At 28.5% G+C, this 23,011-nt stretch overlaps 2 protein-coding genes across 2 annotated transcripts; one reads left to right on the top strand and one right to left on the bottom strand.

The window, feature by feature from the left end:
* Nucleotides 1-605: 605 nt before the first annotated feature.
* On the top strand, nucleotides 606-2,236 carry LOC130950844 (50S ribosomal protein L34, chloroplastic). Its single transcript, XM_057879440.1, has 2 exons — nucleotides 606-894; nucleotides 1,779-2,236. Exons 1-2 carry the CDS (start codon nucleotides 699-701, stop codon nucleotides 2,027-2,029), a joined length of 447 nt encoding a protein of 148 aa, XP_057735423.1. The 5' UTR covers nucleotides 606-698; the 3' UTR covers nucleotides 2,030-2,236.
* A 13,903-nt stretch (nucleotides 2,237-16,139) lies between these two features.
* Nucleotides 16,140-18,858, bottom strand: LOC130950993 (transcription factor bHLH30-like). Its single transcript, XM_057879597.1, has 2 exons — nucleotides 17,985-18,858; nucleotides 16,140-17,114 (listed from the first exon to the last, which is right to left on the bottom strand). The coding sequence occupies exons 1-2, from the start codon at nucleotides 18,558-18,560 to the stop codon at nucleotides 16,611-16,613; spliced, it is 1,080 nt and encodes a 359-aa protein (XP_057735580.1). The 5' UTR covers nucleotides 18,561-18,858; the 3' UTR covers nucleotides 16,140-16,610.
* Between the last annotated feature and the right edge of the window lie 4,153 nt (nucleotides 18,859-23,011).

The raw sequence follows: 23,011 nt of genomic DNA, 5'->3' as shown, positions 1-23,011 counted from the left end.
TTTATAATAATATTATATTTATTAATTAATTATTTAGGTTTATAATTTTTAATAATAAAAATATTTAAAATAAATATCTCCAATAAAAAATAATTATATTTTATAATAATAAAATATAATTATAAAAATTATTGATATATTATATATACTTTATTCTGATTAATAAAATTTTTAGAGATATGACACACATTTTAATTAGGCAGCCACATTAATTAATTTTTTTTAATATAGATAATATATATATATATTGTTATTTAGATTATTTTTTATTAGTTTATTGTTAATAATAATTAATTATAATAGGAGTACATAAAAAATACATAAAATTAATTATAAAAGATTTTTTTATCAAATTATATATAGTAAATATGTTGATACTTGTATTCTACATTCTATTAGACTAAATAACAAATTCATTGTATATATTGTTAAGATTTTTCGTTTACTTGCTAACGGAGTTATTTTTTAATAGAATATCAAATTGATAGAATTGAATAAAATAAATATTTGAAGATGAGATTGAGATGCAAATTTAACTTCAAGCATCCGATTGAGTATCAACTCATAATTATTCAGCTAACTTAAGTAAACTTATTTATTTTGACTTGTTAACGTAGGGTTCTTTCTTTATCCTTTATTGGGATAAAGTAGGCTACAAAAGAGCAAGCCAGAGAGCCCCCAGGAGGCTTGAAGAGATAATGGCATCGTTACCACCGAGTCCTTGGATAAGCAGAGCCCCAGTCGCTTCCTCTTCTGCATCTCTCGTCTTCCACGCTGCTTCATCGCCAGCATCACTCTCTCTCGCTCGCTCCTCCCCTCGCCCTCCCCTCCTCCACTGCTCCTTCCTCTCTTCCTCTTCTTCCTCCCTTTCTTTCCCTTCCTCTCTCCTCTCAGGTAACTTCTTTTTCTTTTTCTGTCAGTTTCTTTAATTCAAGTTTACTTCTTTTTCTTCTTCTGTCAATTTCTTTAATTCAAGTTTGCTGTTGAGCTTCATAGTTGTTTTGAGATTGTAACTGCCTAACTGGAATTGTCTTCCATTTGTGAAATCCAAAAGTGAAGCCGCGTTTGTGTTACTTATGAAAAACAATGAGATTGGAGATGCATAAATTTCTCAAAGCGTAAATACAGTAGGGAGTTACTCTTCTTGGGGAGGATTAATGCTCATTTTTATCCCGAAATTTTGAATAGTCAAAATAGCCCCTGTTGATAACAGATGTGAGTCAAGTTTGTTACTTTCGTGGATTATTTTCACATGTCAAAACTTTAAGAACCAAAGTTTGCGCTATTCTTCTTGTGTGGATTTTCCTAGGACAGCATGTTATGTTATTAATAGGGAATAGTAGAAAGTTCAATTACCAGAGGAATTAACTTTGATTTTACGATGTGTTTTGATTTAAATTTCATACATCTAGAATTTAGTTGGAATTGTTTTGATTTGATATTTAATAGCTGAATTCACGATTTTACACTTATTAGTTTATCTAATTTGCCAACTTTAGATACAAGTGATAATGCAAATTATTTAACAACATGAAATTGGTTTGGTCAAATTCAAGATATGATCATGGTGGCAGATCTTTTAATCTTATAGCAACAAAAAGTACGAACAATTTGGCCAAAGCCAATAAGGTGCTTTTAACGGTATTTAACTCATGTACTAAATCAAGGCTTGTTCACATTGTCGCTTCTGTTCTTAAAATGAGCTGCAAACCAGCCTCATGACTAAATTTGTGTAGCTTTAGTTTGTCTTATCTCAGCTAACTTCTTAACATTTTCAGGTTTATCGCTGGGATTGGAGTTGACATCTGATGTTCGGGCTAGAAGAGAAAAGGGTCGTGGCCTGGTTGTGAGGGCAGGCAAGGCTGCTCTTTGCCAGACTAAGAGAAACAGATCCCGGAAATCATTGGCTCGGACCCATGGTTTCCGCAGAAGAATGAGAACAACAAGTGGGAGAGCAATTTTGAAGCGTCGACGCGCTAAGGGACGAAAAGTTCTTTGCACCAAGTCCCACCCAAATAGTGGCAAATAGAGGCATGAAGGCATGAAGGCTTATAGTTATTTACTTTCTGTTGGTAAATTTGTTGATTCCTGTAAGCATGTCTAGATTTCAAGCTTTTCTTCCATAACAGTGGTTTGTATCCTTTAAAATATTTGAAGATTGCATTTTATGTCTCAACATTTGTTTTTGTCATGCATAATTCTTGTTAAATTGCACTGTTGTTACAAATTTGCTTGCTGCAACATTTCTTATAATTATTTCTGTTTATACAACTTTTTATGCTATGTTAGCCTTAACATTACTGTTTAAGTATATGTGTCGGTGGAATTGGCATTTATGCATTTTTCTTACCATATTTTTTCTTCTTAATTATGGCATTATTTTTTCTGAATAATCACAATGCATCCATACATTAACGAGTGTTGTGGAGTGTAGACAACCTTCTAAGATTGGACAATGAGATCGTGTTACTTGAAAAGTAGATTTTTCAATATCATCATTTAAACCTTTTTATCATTTTGTTCATACTTGCTTGAATGTTTGTAAAATACTAGAGGGTCAATTCATTTTTATCTTATGAAATCTAAGGCTATATATTATTTAAAATTTTAAACTAAATCAATTATTTAGAATTTTAAATGTTTGCTGTATTTAAATTTCAGGAATATTAGTATTGTTTTCGATCATCAATTAGTCATCAATGTTAAAAATTATGGGCAAAAAAATATTTTTAGATTATTAGACTAAAGAAATTTGGTTAATAGTTAAAAATAATGATAAAAAATAATAAATTTCGATGACTCTCTAATATTTCTTTTTAAATTTTACTTTTGTAATTGACTTATTGTTCTTCGCATATTGTAATTTTGCTAATATCAATAAATATATGATTAACAAAGTCAAATATAGTTTTCTCCAACATGTTCACAAACTTGGACTGGTTTTCAGTAGAGGCATTCTATAACATTCCTTCAAGGGTTATGGTTTGGTAAGTTTCTATTAATTGTTATTTTTCTCACTGTTATACTGTTTGAGATCATTTACTAATTAGTTTTTGATCGGTTACTTTTGTGCTGAACAGCTTAGAATTATGGTTGTTCGAATTAATAATTCTCCTATTGGATTGCCTTTTAAATACAGAGATGTAAAATCAGTGCTTTTTATTTAGTTAGTTCCACATTTGATGTGTAGTTCTCACTCTACTCATAAAAATTTGAAATTAATAGAAGAGTTGTCATAGTTTTATTCAACCAAAATTTTTTATATTTCTAATAAGACGGTTAAATTGCAACTTTTTTAATAAAAAAATAGTTATCTATATTATTTTTTTATTAGTTTAATATTGATGATAATTAATTATAATAAAAGTACACAAAGAGTACATAAAGTTAATTATAAAATATTTTTTCCAATTTTTTATTTTTATTCATTTAAAATTTTTAAAATGAGAAGAATCAATTTTTCTGTCTCTCTCAACTTTCACTCTTTCATATTTTAACAATGTTAGGATCAAACAAAAACATGACCAAAGTAAAAAATAAATAAATAAATAAAATTAAAGAAGTGGATGTGTATATATATATATATATAAATAGAGGGCAAAAAAATGACAAATTTTAAGTAATGTTCAATGTGATATACTTGCATATAAACTATATAAATGGAGACCCCAACAATGCAAGTCAACATTAATCAAATCTTAAAACTTTGTCGAAAATGTTCATGGTATATATCAAGTTAAGCCAAACACTTAGTAACTAATGGTATCATTGATTATATTGTTTTCAATTATTTCATTGTTTGTGGTGTCATGTTGAATAATTTGTACATATGAGTAGCTTAAACTTTTATAGCAGCTAGCACCAAAACCGTTACTAAAACCACTTTTCAATCCCATTAAAAAAAAAAATCGCTAACAAGAACCACTTTCAAAAACCGCTAACCAAAATTACTGGCCTGAACCACTATCTTAAACCGCTAATGTTCACATAAACCGCTATAAAAAATCATTAACAAAAACCATTTGCCTACACCACTATCCTAAACCGCTAACACTAACATAACATAAACCGCTATAAAAAACCGTTAACAAAAACCACTTGCCTAAACCACTATCATCAACCTCTATCCTAAACCACTATCCTACACCACTAACAATAACATAAACCATTATCAAAAACCATTAACAAATACCACTATCACTAAACCACTATCATAACACATGGACAAATAGTACTATCATAAACCGCTATCATCAACAACTAACATAAACCACTAACAAAAAACACTATCAACACCACAACATCATAAACCACTAACCTCGTCATTGATCACCCCGACGATATGAGCAACTCCATCAAAACGATAAAGCCTCCCAGGATCGTCCCACATCGCCTGAATATGCCGCTCCGGTCTTAAATGGACCGAATGTTGGTCGTTTTCTCTGGGATTTGGTGGGGTATGGGAATGAGAAAGTGATTCGAATGAACTTGGTTCGAACTCCTTATATAGCCGAACTCCTTATAATTCGAATCAAGTAGATTCGAATTACTTTGTTTCACCAACTTCAACTAATTCGAATCAAATTGATTCGAACCACACTCGAGTGCAATCCTCCCACTAATTCGAACTGAATCGTCTCGAATTACTAAGAAAATTTTCAGCCTAAATCGTACCTTATTGACTCGAATTACGTTGCTATATATCATCATACTAATTCGTCTCCAATCAATTCGAATTACATGCGAACTTAATTCGAATCCTATTAATTCGAATTATATAAAATTTGCTTCTGGTGGATTGAGGTATCATATTTTGGTTTGGCTGATTTCGGTTATAATGAGCTCCCCTAGGCTCATTTGGGTTTTTTGCCCAAATTTTTATAAGGTCGACAATAGTGCGTCTACCAATGAAATAATAATCTTTAGCATGTTTTACTTACGTTTTTGAACATTTTCAATAAGATGTTCCATTTAATTTTTTTTGTTGACTAAAACATGTTTCATTTGTATAAATATCTTTTTCTTTTATAATTTATTATTTTCATTACAAAAATAATTCAACTTTGTCGTGTTAGTGATATATAATAAATTTGTTATTATTTTAAATTTAAATTTAAATTTTTTTATTTTATCATTTTATCATTTTATTGTTCATTCGATTACAACTATCACCACTTTCAGTTAAAATTGTAATCGATTTATTTATATATAATAAACTCTAATAGAACTTATATTTAAGTTCAATGATACAAATTTGTATAAAAAAATAGAGAATTAGATAAAAATTAAAAAAAATAGAATAGAAATCTTAGAATTAGAGTTAAAGAAAAAAGTAGAGTTTCTAATTAAGGCAATGCTACTGTGAAAAAAAGTGATTTTTTTCTTCATATGCTGAAATGTGTTGGAGAAAGGAGAAAGGAACGCGTGGAATGTTGGTTCTCTCTTGTTGGGCAGATGCCGTGGCATTTGCAGAGTAATATGAAATATAGGTAAGACTATAGTTTATTAATTGGAATTAATTTTGCATATAATAATAATTCTTGAACTCATTTTTTGAATAAAAAATAGAATTGACTTCAAAATTTTATGAGACTTATCATGATAATAAATAAAACAACAAAAATAATAGATAAAAAATATGAGAGTATTTTATTTAACAAAAAAATAGCTTAAGAATTACTATTATATTCAATTTTATTAAAACTGAAAACATTCTTATTTGTTTATTATCATTAAAACAAAAATTATAATATTAAAACATCGTAATATTAAAACAAAAATTACTATTATTATTATTATTATTATTATTATTATTATTATTATTAACAACGAATGTTGTAGCATTAAACATGACCTTAATCTTTTAAAAATCAAATATATTATTATTATTATTATTATTATTATTATTATTATTATTATTATTATTATTTATATTTATAAAACCATAATATTAAATAGACCAAAATAATTTAATTATTATTATCTACAAAAATAAAATTGTTCTTATTAGCATTAGCAATAACAATAATATCAACTTAACAACTCAATATATTTATTAATAACACCAACCAAATATTTTAATTTAAAAAATACAAAAAAAATTTATGTTACGTCGACAATAACAATAAAATATTTAAAATTAAATATATAGACTTTTAATTATATTTAACGTAAGAAATTGAATACTCAATAATAAAAATATAATATTTTTTACTATTTACGCTAACGGAATAATATAAAATATATATATAAAGAATAAAATATACCTAATGAGAGTAATTTGGCCGTGTCAAAAGTTTATTTGAAAAAAATTTGGGAAGACGGTGAGAAAATGTTTGAAAATATTATTATTATTATTATTATTATTATTTATGATGTTTTTATAATAATTCTTATTATTATTTTTTTTTTGTTAGTCCCACACATTCACAAAGAAAGAAAAAAATAGCTTTTATAATTTAAATTTGGCCTACATTTTATATCATTCTACACTCTACAAATGTCACAGAATTTGTCGGATAATAGCAAACTAACAATCTATGTGTTTTCTTTTTCTTCCTCCAACACATTTCAGATGAGGAAAAAAATTTCTTTCCTCACATTAGCATTGACCTTCTAATTAACTCATGGATAGTTGGATACCCGGCATTATTACATTATACTCTTATTTATAGTATAAATTTTTAATTAAGCTATAGACCCAATACTAATTTCATTATTACCCTACTCTTTAAAAAAACTTTGTCTTTAAAGTAAAAAAAATATATATATAAATCCTAATAAAAATTATAAAAACTAATTACAATCAATAAAAAAAACAAGTAATTTTAAAATAATATTTTTTATGCTACTGCATAAAAAAAATTTACCACCAGACTCCTATTATTTACAAAAAAAAATAGGTCTTCTATATATATAAAATAATTTTCTGTAACACTTGATCCACTTATGAATTTGAGTTGTACTTAATACTGCAAGTAAAAGCTCAATCCAATAAAGGCTCACCTCAAATTTAGGAGTCTTGTCCTCCATTCCACCACAATCCAGAAACAGAGAGCCATGTCTCTTTTCTCCTCTCTTCCTCTCAACTCTGTGTGTGTGTGATGCTATTGCCGGAAGAACCGCCACTGGCGAGCCAGGCACCATCGTCCGGCTCCAGTGGCTCTTTCTCCATCTTCCCTCGATTTCGTTCTTTGTTACTTTCTTTCTATCTTCAGTCGAAGCCGCCACTTGCCATTGCACTAGAGCACCACGCGCGTCTCCCTTACGCTCAGTGAAAGCACCAACCTCGGCACTGCTCTCAGCTCTATCGTCGTCGTGACATAGACTTAGATCTCAGCCTTTCATATGCATAATTCCACCAACCACTGTTGCCAGGAGCTTCAGTGGGCGTGCCACGAGAGGAGAAACATGACGGAAAGTGCCGGGACGAGACACTACACCACAAGATGGCAGCCCGATTCTCCCTACCTGTGAATCTCCCTTCCACATCGTGAGGACTCCGATCTTTGTATCGCAGCCGTTGCTCCAATCCACGCCGCTCTGCACACTGTCACTGCCTTCCATGGCGGTCTCTTCCTTCCTCTTTTCTAGATCTATGATATTTGAATTTTGGTATGAACATTTTAATTGTTGCTGACATTGTATTGCCACGATATTGTAATTACTAATTGATAATTGACATTGATGATTGCTACTTTGTTGCTTGATCTGGAATTTCTGGAATTGGACCTTGAAATTTTGATTGAATTTCTGTGTTTGAGATTTGAATTTCTACTTGATCTGTACTTTCTGTTGATTCTTCTTGTTGTTGTTGAGGTTGAAATCCAAAATTGAAATATATTGCTTCCTCCTCGGTCTGTTGCATCTTCTTTTGAAATTTTTGTTGTTGCATTCTCCAATTCTAAAATATTTGTTGCTACATTTTCCAATTCTTTTGGAACTGCTAATTCTAAATTTTTTGTTGCTGCATTCTCCAAATCTACATCTGCATAATCTGAATCTGAACTATGGAATTGTAGATCTGTAAGTGATGAGTTTTTCTCTTGTAGATTTGTGAAATGTTTGTTGATTGGGTGAAATTCTGACTCTGAATTGGTTTGAATTGTTGGATTGGGATTGTTGATTGATGATTCTAGCTGTGAATATTCTGATGTAGCACAAGCTGCTTCCTTTTGAATCATCTCGCTCAAGGTTGCACAAATTTTGGCGCAAATTTCTTTAATTTTCTCATGTATCTTGTTCTATTTTTTTATCATTTGAATTCAAGCGTTGTAAGTTAGTTTGAATCTGATTTCAAATTGAGTCCGATGAATCACCATGGAAATTTGGCATGGTGTTCAATGGAAACACAATTTGATATGAATTTGTATAAAAAAAAGTGAATTAATTTCTGTGCTTGAAATGATTTTCTGCTGTGATTGAAGTTGTGGCAGAATTGATTATTGATTTGTCAATTTTTTAAGAGTTTCTGGCAAAAATGATTGAATATATTGATTTTGAATCTTTGTTTGAAATTGGTTCTGATTGATTATGAAAGATGGATTTAAAAATGTTAACTTGAAATGTTGGTTTTGATCGAGTCGAAGTTGAAAAAAGGGGACCTGTAATGGGTGGCAAACTCCAGTTTTTATGGGAGGTGCTGGCGGAATTTTTCTAAGAATTTTAAAGAAGTTTTAGTTGTGATTTTGAAAACGATTTTGATTTAAGTAGCTTTAAAAAAAAGAAGTATGTTTTGAATGCTTTTAAAGATTATTAAAGAAAATCGGATTCTTATAATTTTGTTAACTTGTGGTTTTAAACTCATTTGATTTCTAATAATGAGAAGAGATTTGATTAACTAGCCAAAGACTTTAAAATAGGAAATTGAGTATAAATTTAAGGATTTGGAAATAGGAAAGTGGGTTTAAGATTTTTAATAAAATTAAACATAAGAGTTAAAAGGAAGAAAGTTATTTTAAGGAATATGATGAAAAATGTTTGCTGTTGATTTGGAGGCGAGTTTAGTGAGTTGTTTGAAGGTTGTCTTTGAAATTGAGGTGTTAGGTGTGATTTAGTGACAATTAAGTTGTGTGAGATCCGGTGATGATTCTGGTTAATTATAGTGATGTGGGGTGATAACTGTGATTGATGACGTAGGTTATGATATTGATGACAAGATTCGTGATGAATGAGACATGATTGAGAATGATGTGGATATTGATGAATTATGATTGAAATATTCATATGGCTTATTTATCTGAATTATCTGAGATACAAGTTTTCTTGGATAAAGTACCGTGACTTGCCACCACGTGTTTCAGGTTGAGACTCGATATTCTGTTGACCCTACGACATAAGGGTGACCGGGAACGTATAAATTCCCGGGAATGATACCCCCATTGAGCGATTTGATATATATATATATATATATATATAAGAAAAAGCTATGCATAGATTCATGGGGATGTGCATCGGGGGACTGTCCAATGGTTAGCTACCAGGACATGTTGGTTTGACTGTATAACCGACAGATGAGCTCATTAGCCATAGGACATGCATGCATTATATGCATTTGTATGTTTTGATTGAGTGTGTATTTATTTTGGTTTGCTTAACTACTTAGCCATGTTCATCTACTACTTGTTTTACTTGCTGTACTTGAATCCTATCTGTGATTTTTTTTGTTTGTTTGTATGTGTATGTTTATCTGAGAAACCCTTTTTGGTGGAGGCGTTATGATGATGGTTTCTGGTATGTGGTAATGAAGGTTGAGGCAAGTGGACTAGGTGTTGATTGAGTATTCTAATGTATATATTATTTGGATAGGAGTGAGCGAGGTGAGTTGGGTAGAAAGTCACTAGGCACGTCTTTGGTCCTTTTTGTTTCATTAAACTATTCATCTTACTGATTTGTAAGTTAAAAAAATTTCTTTAAACACCTTTCAAAAGATTACTTCAAAAAAATTGTTTTATAATGGAATTAATTCTATTTGCAAGTATTTCTTTATTTTGATGGTATTCCCATTCTTACTAAGAACATGTGGTTTGTTCTCACCCTAATATATATCTTCCACCCTTTCAATGATATAGGTTTGAAGACTCAGTTTGAAGCTGAGGGTGATTATTGACTTTATTTATGAGTTAAGTTATTTTCATAGAGTTTCCTCACTTGTTGTTTAAGATTTTTATTTTATACAGAGGGATAGGTGTTGTATTTGAATTTTATTTTAATTTACTTGTATAAGATTTATTATTATTAGTAATTATGTGATTATTATTAGTTGGTGATATTTGATATATGATTTTTAGTGAGTTGAAAACAATTATCTGGCATTTTATTAAAGATTGAAATACGATTTCGAACTAAAAGCTCATTCTAACTTTTTGAATCAAGTCATTTTTTTAATAACTAATTAATTAATTAAAATGGTAATGATTTAAGGTTTGAATTTAAAATTTAAACATATGAAAGCACTAGTGGTAGTAAATCTCTAACCGATAATAAACAACCTTTTAAAATATAGTCATAATTAATTCTACATTTATTAGATTTGAATGATATTTAGTTATATGAAAAGATAAGAATACTAGCTCTATTGCTTAAGTTCAGTATAAAATCAAATTCAAATTAAATTAGGTAGATAAATCGGTTACAAGTTCATAGTAGAAAATCGCGCTCTTATCAGCCAGCCTGATATACTAACAGTATTTCAAAAATATCTCAAGTTGTGGTTATCTAATTGACTTCGTTTAAGATTCGTTTTAAAGCTAATTCAATTCTCTATAAATTTGTCTCTAATAGCTATCTCCAAATTCCAAATGTAGAAAACGTTATAGGGCTCACAAAGTTACTATTCAGATTGAAGATTTCACCTAAATGCCTCCTAACATAATCTGCACATACCTGAGAGCTATTTGATCCTTCCTTTCTCATTCTATTTCTTTTTTCTATACAAAACATTCTAGTATACACAAAGTATAGCTATGGAATAAGTCTCTCTTCACTAACAAACCGCATCTATTTGCATCGGAATACCTATCGAAACTTTACTCGAGGTAGGAGGTTTTATGCTAATTTTTATATGTCATATATAGATGTTAGCATTAAATGTCATGATATAATGTCTCTTTCCTTCATACGCATTATGCATTATAATAACAATCTTATGTGCATTAAAGAACTGAGGGAATGATCCTTCGGTAAGGGAATGTGACCCCTAAAAACAAGATAATCGAGATGATCTTTCGATAAGGGAAGGTGATCGGCAAACTTTTGGAAACCTTCGGTAAAGGAAGGGGACTCCCATCAATTTTATAATAATAGGTTGTCATAACTTCTTTCTTGTGTATGTCTAAATAACCTTGATTGTAAATTGAATTGAGAGAATGATCTTTCGGTAAGGAAAAGTGACCCCGAAAGACAAGATATCGAGATGATCCTTCAATAAGGAAATGTGATCACCAAAATGTTTGGGATAAGAACCTTCGGTAAGGGAAGGGGACTCCCACTTTTTATACCGGTTTGATCTCAATACCTTCCATAAAAGCTACAAGAAAAAGTAATGAAAAGTGCAATAAAAAGTGTGTTCATGGTTGTTCTTCTTTTATCCTTTTTTGATTTATGATTATGTTTATTATTACATTCAAAGATCCTTCTTTATTCAAAGTTCCTTTTTTTATGACGTATGATATTGTTTAAGATCTTTATTTTATTCAGATTTATTCTATTTGACTTATCTATGACAATATTACTATTCTTCTCTTATTTATTATTTATTTTGTCTTGCTTTATGGCCTATGAGAACATCATACCAAGGTTTATGAGTTTACATTTATATGTTTTAACACTATAGGCATTTTGTATGCATCACACATGTCATAACATAGGTAAATGAGAAACATCTAAAAGTCACACCACTCCGACTAACAAGGACTTTTGAAAATAATAATTAAACAACATTGCATTATCACTGTTTTTATTTTAAAACTCGTAGTGGTTGGGGATGGATACGATAACACCATATAGATAAACTATTGAGAAACTTTTGTTTCTCACCCCTCTCTCCGTACCATCTTCATGAACGATGCAGTACAAAGTAATACACTGCTCAGTTGAGGTGAAAAGACAAGTGCACTAGTGAGAGTAAGCTATCGAGGACGTAGATATAAAATATTAAGCGTTTACCTTAACAAGGAAGAATATGCGATTGTTTTAGTCATAGTTATACAAATTAAGAGAATTAGGATTTTCGGTGTGTGTGTCTTGTTTAATTTTTATTAAGTGATTGCAAATTGTAACTATGATGTTTCTTGTTATAATTATTTGGTATGAGTAAAGCTTGTTATTGTTATGCCTTCATAGTTTAGCACACCCATTTTTCATGTTAGTATTTCCAGATCCACTTATATTTTTCAACTAATAACTATTCTAACAAAAACTAGTTATTCAATATTTTTACACATGTAAATTATTTTATAAAAAGATTTTATATTACTTTAAAAATTTCGCAAGGTTTTGAATATCAGCTACTAAATATAATCCAGGTAAAGCTTAACTCAGTTAAAAAACATTAGGGTATTACACTCAATATTAAATAACTAATAAGAAAAACATGTTAGTAACGCCTTACTTTTGATACGATCATGACGTATTAAAAGTTGAGTTATTACAATAGTGTTCAAAATATATCAATCAAATCAAAATTTGATTTTTTATAACGTGTAGCCTTAAAAAATTATCAAATCAAAATTGACATTTATATATATACTTATATATATATATCAGAAACAAACAAAAGATATTTTACATCTTATTTCTTTTATTGTGATCAAAATCACAATAAAATTAAATAAATAAATAAAATCATTAATTATAAATATAACTTTTATATTAAAAGAATGATAATTTAATCATAATTAAATAATTAAAAAATAACTATTAATTTATTAAAAAATCATCTCAATGAAAATAAATACATCATATGCTTAAAAAATAATTTGAATTAATTCTATTAATTCAGAAACTTTAAGAAAATACGAATAAAAATTTAAACACAAAAAATCTGGCTTTGATATCACTGAAGATTTACCATGTATTCATAACATGCAGTGGAAGAAAAGAAGGTAATCTTAAAGATCTATTTTGTGTTTAAACTTTATTCCAATAATATAAAATATATAGATCAGATCTAAATACCTGTGTACGCTAGTAAAAATCTTTTTCTCCTTCGATGGTACGAAGGCACTATGTGTATCCACACCGAGGCTAACTGTTGCTGTCAACTCTTTGACCAATGGATATGTGATCTAAATTGAGAATCTCTTTGTAACTTTTTGCACACCATAAAATTCTTCTCCAAGAATTAGGCTCACATATATTTTTGTGTGTAGAGGTAAAGGAATAAAACTTTTATTATTCTCTCAGTTTTTCTCTACTCTTGGCATATATATATAATATTTGTTACTAATTTTAAATTTGATTCTCAATTCAAATTTGAATCATATTTTGAAATTCCAAATATGAATCCTTCAAATTTTATGAATCATATCATAGCAATTTAAAACATAATCGATTTGGATCTCATCCAAATTTATAATTCAAATTCAGAAATAGAATAACTAATTATTCTCAAATCTCATTTAATATTCTCAATTATCATATTATTATTATATTATTGGTGCTAGCAAAGAATACAATAATATTTCATTTGAATTAATATAATTATTTATTTGATCAAATTAAAATAATAATTAAATAATTTTACAACAAAGATTAGAACACTCGTTAGTGTGTGACTCCATAGGTTCAATACTAAGCGGGTAGTAAATTAGTCATACTAAATTTACTAATCAAGGTTGTCGTCTAGCAACACTCCTCAACGACCCGATAGTATGAAATAATATATTTTTACTAAGAACCTCAGAAGAACAAAGTATAATTCCTTCCATCTTTTTCGACTCTTGGTTAACCCTTAGAGTATGGTTTAATTGTCATTATCAAACTCTAACTTGTTACTATTATTATAATGAATTGTGAATGACCTAAGAAATTTATTTCTTTATTCATTCAGTTCCCTTGACCAAGGTTTTATTCATCTCAATCATTATAATCATAGAGCTCAAACTCTTTATCGAGAGTTGATGGATTCCTTATTGACTAATCATTAATTTTACAAATATTTAAATCATACCCAATATCCATTCAACTAGCACCCTAGGGTATTAAGTATCCGGAATCAAAGTATAATAAATATATTGTTAATTACTATGATAGTCGCAGGTCAAAGGAAACTCTATTACTATGTTCATCTTGAAAATATCCTATTGACAAATATGCGGTAATTATAACTATTAGAAATTCTCAAATTGAGTCAATTCAATTGTTTACCTCTATATGCACAATCTATATATATAATTTAATAAAAGAGATCTATTAATCTCCATTCAATGAAGACCATTTTATATATATATATATATATATATATATATATATATATATATTTTGATCTTTGCGAATTATAATGTCTTTTTTAATAATTCTATGACCAAGAATAATTTAGATTAAATTATAAAAAATTTATCTCTCAATATTATGATTACTATCATAATGATAAATCTCTAAATTTAATCATGGACTTTATTATATTAATATTTTAATATAATAACAATAATAAATTATTTGACACATGATTAATTGAATTGTAGTCATACTACTTATCCCAAACAGTACGTACGTTTGAATTTACAAAGCTTGCATGTATGTGCATAGCATTATTTTCTCGTAATCTTTAATTAGTGTACTCTTTTAATTTTTATATATAAGATTGAGAAAAACTTGATCTAAAAGCACTAAAAGTATATTTCTAAGAAAATTCTTAAACTAGCCTCAAATTAAATACTTCATGTATACCATGAAAAGTAAAAGTAAAACTTATTCTACCGCATATTAAATATGAAAAATTCTTGTATAAGTAGTGTGCATATTTATCACATGCACGTTATATTGTAAACCGTCTTACCTCAAATTATTAGTATCACTGCTTGCATATAGATGAATTACAATAACGTAAATAAAATTAATGATGAAATTCATATTCGTTATTGTAAAATATAATAAGAGTTAATTAATTTTAATTCACTAATAACGTATGAAAAAAATTTATATGGACATCCTAAATAATTTTTAAATAATAATTTAAAAATTAATTATTTTTATTGACATCATAATAAATAATTGAATAACTATTTAAAATTTTTTTATATTATTAGTATATTAAAATTAAATTTATATAATAAAAGACAAAATGTTAAAGTTGTACCCATATATAGTTCAATTTATCCTTAGTCATATATCCTGTATATCCGTATATATCACAAATATTTGATAACAAAAAAATTAGTCAAAACAATTAAAATTTATTTATTTAATATTTATTAATTTATATTTAAATTGTTAGAAGATTAAAGTTAGTTTACTAGTATCTACTTAATTTTATAAAGATTATTTCTTATAATAAATATAAAAAATTAATTTATGTTTAAATTGTTTAAAAAAACGCATATATTTTATACAAGAAAATTAATAAGAAAAATTAAAGACGAAATGATCGTTTATACTTTGTAATAATACTTAGGATGATGGTCAACAACTGGCTACGTAAAAATATAATAATTCTGAAATAATCAATAATCATGAACTTTAAAAAGGTGCTTTTTATTGAAAACTATTTTTTAGCTTAAATTTGCTAAATTTTAATCATATAAAAAACTTAATTTTATGCACTTTTAATGTAATATCTTTTATATTAACATTTAATTAGATGTTATCGTTACATAGAAAACATAATTTTTGTAAACAATTACATATGAAAAGTTAATTATTAGTTATTCCGATGATACTTTAATTTTAATCATACACTCAAAAAGTTAATTATATATATTCTTAAAGAAATGAAATAATCGTTTTAAACTTATAACTATATTTTTTAAATAAAAAATTGTCCTATATATGTATGTATGTTAACCACTAATAGTCTCTTCACATCGTCACCAATAATTTAGAAATCCAGAAAAAAAAAAATGCAACAGCAAAGCACATGCATGAAGGTTTCTCTTCCCACTAAAAAGATATCCATTACTTTCCCTGTTTAATAAATTTCTCTCTATCCATTGTATCCAACCACTCATAATGTATATATAAGCTGTCAACCATTACACATACACTAAACACTAAACACATCATATTATCATTACCTCATTCCTTCAAATATATATGATGATGTTGATATATAGAGGACACAACAACATACATTGTAGTAGTAGTAATCACATTTCTCAGCACACCATGAAAAAAACACCCCCAAAAACAAAAGATTACAATATAAATAATATAATTCAAATAAAAAGATATATAAAAATATATAACAACAAACTAAACTAGGCCTTTAATCCGCTAAAATTTTATAAAGACCTCCAATTTTAGTTAATAAACAGGTGAAAATTCACGTATAATTATTTTCGTATAAAATTGATTTATACGAATACAACTACACATGAGTTTTCATCTAATAAATAACCGTTGCAATCTTGTAAATGCAGTAAAATGGCAACCGCAATTTAAAAGCGTTGGATCTAAGATATGGAGGATATGATATTAGTCCTTTGTCTCTTGACACTTGCAGAAGAAGAACCAGGCTCATTCCCAACACCGCCATTACTTTTCTCCATAACTGCCTTCAAAGCTTCCTGTATTGAACTAATGCAGTATTGGTAAGTATTATTATGGTCATGTTGATGATGATGATCCTCATTGGCGGTTGATGATGAGTAGTAATCTTGTTCAGCGGTGATGAACAAGACGTTCTTGACACGGCCACCGAGTGTAGTGATATCTGCTTTGAGGGTTCGAAGCTTCATTGATTTCAAGGTTTTGATGAGTTCAGGCAAGAGATCGGACCTATCTTCGCAGCACAAAGAGGCTTTAATTACCAATTTGCCATCTTCATCAGATGCATCGTCCACTGTGAGCTCGTCGGATTCTGTTGGAACTGAACTCGTCTCTGCGATCATTGATGTTTGCCGTTTCAGTTCCTTCACATGTTGAATCACTTCTGCTAGCAATGATGCTTTATCTGTCTGAAATTATATATTATTTCATACAATTATCAATAGATGAAAATTTAATTAGGTACAATTTTTAATGATAATTTCACATATTTAGCTAAATTATTATCTAATTATATTTAAATTTAAATAAAACGTGTAAAACATTATATGAGAAGTTGAAAGGAAAAACAATTTAATTTATTTGGTAACATCAACTTTAAAATGTGATGAGAAGTTGGTAGGTTATGGCATGATAGAAATAGAAATATTAGTGGTGGTGGAAGCAAGAGTGTGTGAGTGAGAAGGAAGGGTGCTTTTCAATTGAATTCTCGAAGGTGAGTTTGACTAATCAATAATGTGTATTAGCATTAGAAGAGAAGCTTATTAGCTTTTTGAGACTGCTTCTTGGTTCCTCTTTATTGTATCAACCCTGCGACATTAACGGTACCCTTTTCTCTCTTCTTTTACTCTATTAATTAGCTTAGCTACACTTAATTACTTTTCCTCGGAACTACCACACAACAAAGAAACACAAGAGACACTCTCCAAAACACATAATTAAAGTTATATTAACTAGAGAGCAATCATACAGAAAGCCTACCTCTATCTATAGTATATATATATCAACCATGAGTTAAGTTACTAACCAATTCCGTGTTTTTTTAAATAGTTTCTGATATTTTAATTACATCAATTATATTTTTAAAATTAACAAAAATATACCTAAATTTTGTGACAATGATTAAGGAACAATAACAACAATACAGTAACAGTTCTTGAAAAGGTTTTTATAAATGAATGAAATAAACACACATCAAATCCTTAATGAATCTGTGTTTTAACATCGAGATTATTAAGAAATTGAATTGATTTGATAGAAGAGAAAAGAAGAAGAGTTACTTTGGTGGTGCTAGGCAACAAGCTTCTGAGCTTAGAAAGATGATTATTGATCCTCTCTCTACGCCTCCTCTCAGCTTCACTGTGGCTTTTGGAAGCAGCAAGAGCCTTAGCCTCCATGATTTCCTGAGCAGTCATCTTGCTCAGTTCAGCTTGCAGATCAAATGATGAAGTAGCACCCTCATGATGATGATATGCTGCTGCAAACTGCATGGAAGATGATGATGATGGATGAACCCTTCTACTGTTGAAGAAGCTTGCATATGGTGAAGCTTGTTGTTGTTGTTGTTGTGGAGGCACAATAAACGATTCATGGTTGTTGAAGGGTAGTTCTTGTATTGATGGCATGGACCATGGTTGCTGCTGCTGCTGCTGCTGCATCATTTGATCAGAAGAAGACAACATGTTCATATTCATGTTCATCATGTTCATATTGTTGCTATTGATGAAGCCTCTTCCTCCTCCAAAGATCATCTCATCACTCATCATCATCATGTTGTGTTGATGCATCATATTGTAAGAAGATGAAGAATAAGAACACTCCCCTTGATGCTGATTATGATTTATCTCCTGTTTCATTTCCCTTTCATATATATATATACATATATTGAAAAACTCTATTCAACAATAATATTACAAACTCCAAGGCTTTATATAACAATATCTTTGTGCAACTGTGCCTGTTGCAAGTCACAATAATAATATTAATATTAAATTAGTAAATGAAATATGTATGTATATATGGAGATTCAAAATGTCAGAAGCTTATAAGGTAGGAATGTAGGTGTTTTGTATTTTTTATTATTATTTATTCTGGTTTTGTCTGATGTGACTAAGAAAAAGAAGGGATTGGAAGAAGAACAAAAGCTTGGAGAGGTTTTGCTTTACACTTGCACAAGGAATAAAAATGAAAAGGGTATTCAAGGGGGTTAGTGAAAAGCTAAGAGACATATTAAAAAAGAAATAAAGTGGGACACTACAAAACCTCCTTTTCGTGTGTGATCATTCATTATACTCTTCTAATTCTTCCTTCTAATCCTATCATCATCATGCTTTGCCCATTCAATTAATAATTAATTAACCCCCTACCATATTTGTTTATTCAAATATATATAAATTATATAAATATATAATACTAAAATTAATGAATATTAAATAAGATAAAATCTAACTGTTTTTACTAAAAAAAATAGATAATGACGAATATTTAAAAACAATTTACAAAAATTGCTGCTAAATAAAATTTAATAACAGTTGGTGCAACAAATTAAAGATAGACTTCTAAAACTTTCTTATTTTACAGCAGTTTTACTTTAATTGTTGTAAAATGTCAATTTTACAACGATTTATTGCAACAATCAATATCAAATATTCTATTAACAGCGATTTTCTCCCAACCGTCGTAATATATTTTTATCTCAAATTTTTATATTTAAATTTTGGCTATTTTTTGTTATTAAATATTTTTAAAAATAAATATATACAAGTAATTTATGATTCTTTTCTTAATTGTTTATCAAGGAGGGAGTTTGGATCTCTCTCTATCTTTCTGGCTCAGTGTCAAATCTCTTTCACTTGGTGGGTGTTTTTCTGCCACAAACCTTTGTGCGGGGTAAGGTGGTGACCCTTTTTATCCTTTTACCCTTCAACAAAACTTTCCTTTTCCTTTGTGCTTTGTTGCTCTCTTTTTGGTTCCTTCATCGTTTTTTTGTTATTTGCTTTACCTTTCTAAATTTTCTTCTCATCTCTCACTCAAACTAGCTTTTTGAGTGCTGCTACTCCACTTTCCTTTCCTCTTACGGCAATCTCTGACCTTATTATGCTTATGGATATCTTTTTAATTATGATCATTTTATGTACTTAATTTTCGAATGTAATATAAATATAATATTATAATATAAAAAATAATATATAAAATAATTAATTTTTAGTTAGTCAACACTAGTTAATTTTTTTATTAAAAAAAATTAGAGTTTAAGATTTATAATTTAAAATGTAAAGTTAAAAATTAATGATTTAAAATTTAAGACAGATAAAATAATTTAAAAAAATTAATATTAATTGAAAAAACATTAATTCTCTATCATTATTCTTATAACATTTATCGTGTGTAAATGAGTATTCTAATTAATTCTTGAAGAGTACTTTGAAAATGGAAAACATGTATTGCATATAGCACACTAAAATATTATTAAAACAAAAACGTGAAGAGTGTTTACACTTTACACTATTAATAAAGTAATCTACACTATATTGATATGTTTGAAATTTATTTAATAAGTTAAAATTAAATTCTTCCATTAGACAATTTTTTTTCCACTTTTATTCAAACTGTAGTTCAATGTTCAAAAATTATGTTTATATAACATATATAATGCATAAAAAATATTTCATAGCTCAATCATAATTTTATATAGCATGCGCCATCCATAAATGGAATTTGAATTAGATATATCCTATCATGAATTTTTGTCTTCTAAATTAAGCCACAAGAATCCTCGTACAGATCAAGAAATACACACTTTTACAACACTTCAGACCTAAATATATAGGCACCACATGGTGATCAATAATTTTATTAGTAGGTGTTTTAATTTTAATTAAGACACTTGGTATAATAAGTAAAACTTATAAGTGCCCTAACTCATCAAACTTGCTAAGTTGCTACGTATATGTAATTAATACATAGAATAATGTATTATAGAAGTAAAATCTAATTTTTGATTGTTATAAAGTGCATAATGACTTATAACTTTGTCTATGTGTGAGAGAGAAAGAACCATGGCGATGGCAAACACAAGCACTGTTGAATAAACACACAACACAGATTGTCGACCGACCAAGGACTATATATAAGACTGATATAGTATCATCATCATTATTAATAGCTTAGCCAAACTTTTTCTTTTCGTTTCTTTCCCTTTAAGAATGGAATTAAAGTTTCATCAAAATTTAACTTTCCTATATACGAGAGTAATATTTTATATATTGATAATAACTATAGTATATATAGATGAGATACTATAGATTATAATAGAGCTAGGTTCTAGTGGCAACCTTAATTTTCCCACTGAAGTTAAGGTATATTATATTTGACTAATCGTACAACTAACATAATAGTTTTCCACATCAATTTTAATTAGTTACTATATATACTAGCGAGCAAGATTCATAATTACTAATTAGTATAGTAGTAGTTAATAATTTAGGGTTTGTGGGGTTAAGGCATATCATTTTCAATGGTGGTAAGGTACCTCGGTCAATGCAAGCCCCTCCCACGTTCTTCTATACACTTGCTATGTCCACGCCACCCTTTCTCCAAGACTATGTAATCATTGTGTCTTGGAACACACTCCACCTTCTTCCACTGTTATTCCATTCCACACACACCCCCCTCTCTCATACTCATATTTGTATATGTGTCTGCCTTTAATTTGCCTTGGTTTCAGTCCTAACTAGCTGCACTTATTTATATTTATTTTATTCTCTTAGTCACACATTATGATTTGTAGATAACGACATAAATACAGTACATAATATGATATGATACAAAATATATAGATATATAATTTTAAAATTTTATAAAATATAAAAATATACGTATATATATAAAATATAAAATATTTTTTAAATAAATTATAATAATATTTTAATATTTTATTAATATTAAAATATAAATTAATTTTTTAATTATATAAAATATATAAAATATTTTGTTTTAATAAATAATAATATATACTATTTCTAAACTCATTTCAATAATATTTGTTAAGAATAAGATTAGACACGTTGACACGCGATGATATTTAAGTGTATTCAAATGTATCTAAATTTTTTTTATTAAAATACGGTTGGACACAGCAGACAACAAGATATATGTGTCAAACAAATATTGATGAGTATTGTGTCTAAAATATGTTCAACACGTGAATACGACAATCTAACAAAATATCCGTAATTTATAAGTTACATTGCCTTTTACTCTTTTACATTATAAAAAATACGTTGAAAATTATCAGATTTATGGTTAAATTTTACCATATTTTTTATTGACCCGTCGAATTTTGTGACTGTTAGTGTGATAATTTCATGAAAGAGTTATCTTTAGACTTTATATAAAAACGACATGGCCACGACGGTGAGCTCGGGACCTCCAATGAGAGAGCGAGCCACTCAGGGGTGGGAGGCGGCGGTCGGCGGTGTTCAAGAAATAGATAGGAGGGACTGACGGTTTGAGTTTTAAAGAGGAGTGGAGAAGAAAGGAGACGAGATTCTCACTCTCTATCTCTAAAGCAGAGAAGCATATGTGACGGCTAAAGTTGCTGTCTAATGGCTCACATATTATATATATATCAGGATATTTTTATTATTTCAAATAAACGAAAATTTAACGGATCTCTACGAGATGGGAACCTCTACTCCCACCCCTGCCCTGTTTATTATATAGGATTTTGTCTCCCATTCTTACAAATAAAAATCACTCTTCATACCTGTTTTTTAATGGATAAATTCCCACATATATCCGTCCTGTCAAAAATTTTTGTCATTCTTTAAAATTAGTATTTGATCTTAAAAATTAAAACTAAAGAAGGAGAATGAACTTCTTTAATTATTTTTTAGGTAAATTGATCTAGTTTCCTATAGGAGGGCCGAGGTATGCTCATGTATACTCCTTTACGAGTTATTATTATCTGCAGCATCTATTTCGATGCTTAAGTTAGTGTAAATCCAAATTGTATTTTTTTTTTAAAAAATATATAGTACTTGGACTTAGAAAAAACATACTTCCTATTATTTTTTTAGTTATATTTTATTCTTTCTGTAACCAACTTATAACTTAGGATTTATTAAGAAAATCAATGTACATTGTATAATCAATTTATTGAGAAATATTGTTATTTCACCGCTTTAATTTTTTTATTGTTAGTCCGAATTATTGTGGACAGAATATTTGTTAAATATAATTTTTATTATATAATATTTTTTAATTAGTCCTATTCAAAAACTATTATAAAATATCAGGCTAAATT

Source organism: Arachis stenosperma, chromosome 9, assembly GCF_014773155.1.
Source record: "Arachis stenosperma cultivar V10309 chromosome 9, arast.V10309.gnm1.PFL2, whole genome shotgun sequence".
In the NCBI taxonomy this organism is placed as follows: domain Eukaryota; kingdom Viridiplantae; phylum Streptophyta; class Magnoliopsida; order Fabales; family Fabaceae; genus Arachis; species Arachis stenosperma.
This window is presented reverse-complemented; position numbering and strand designations above follow the sequence as displayed.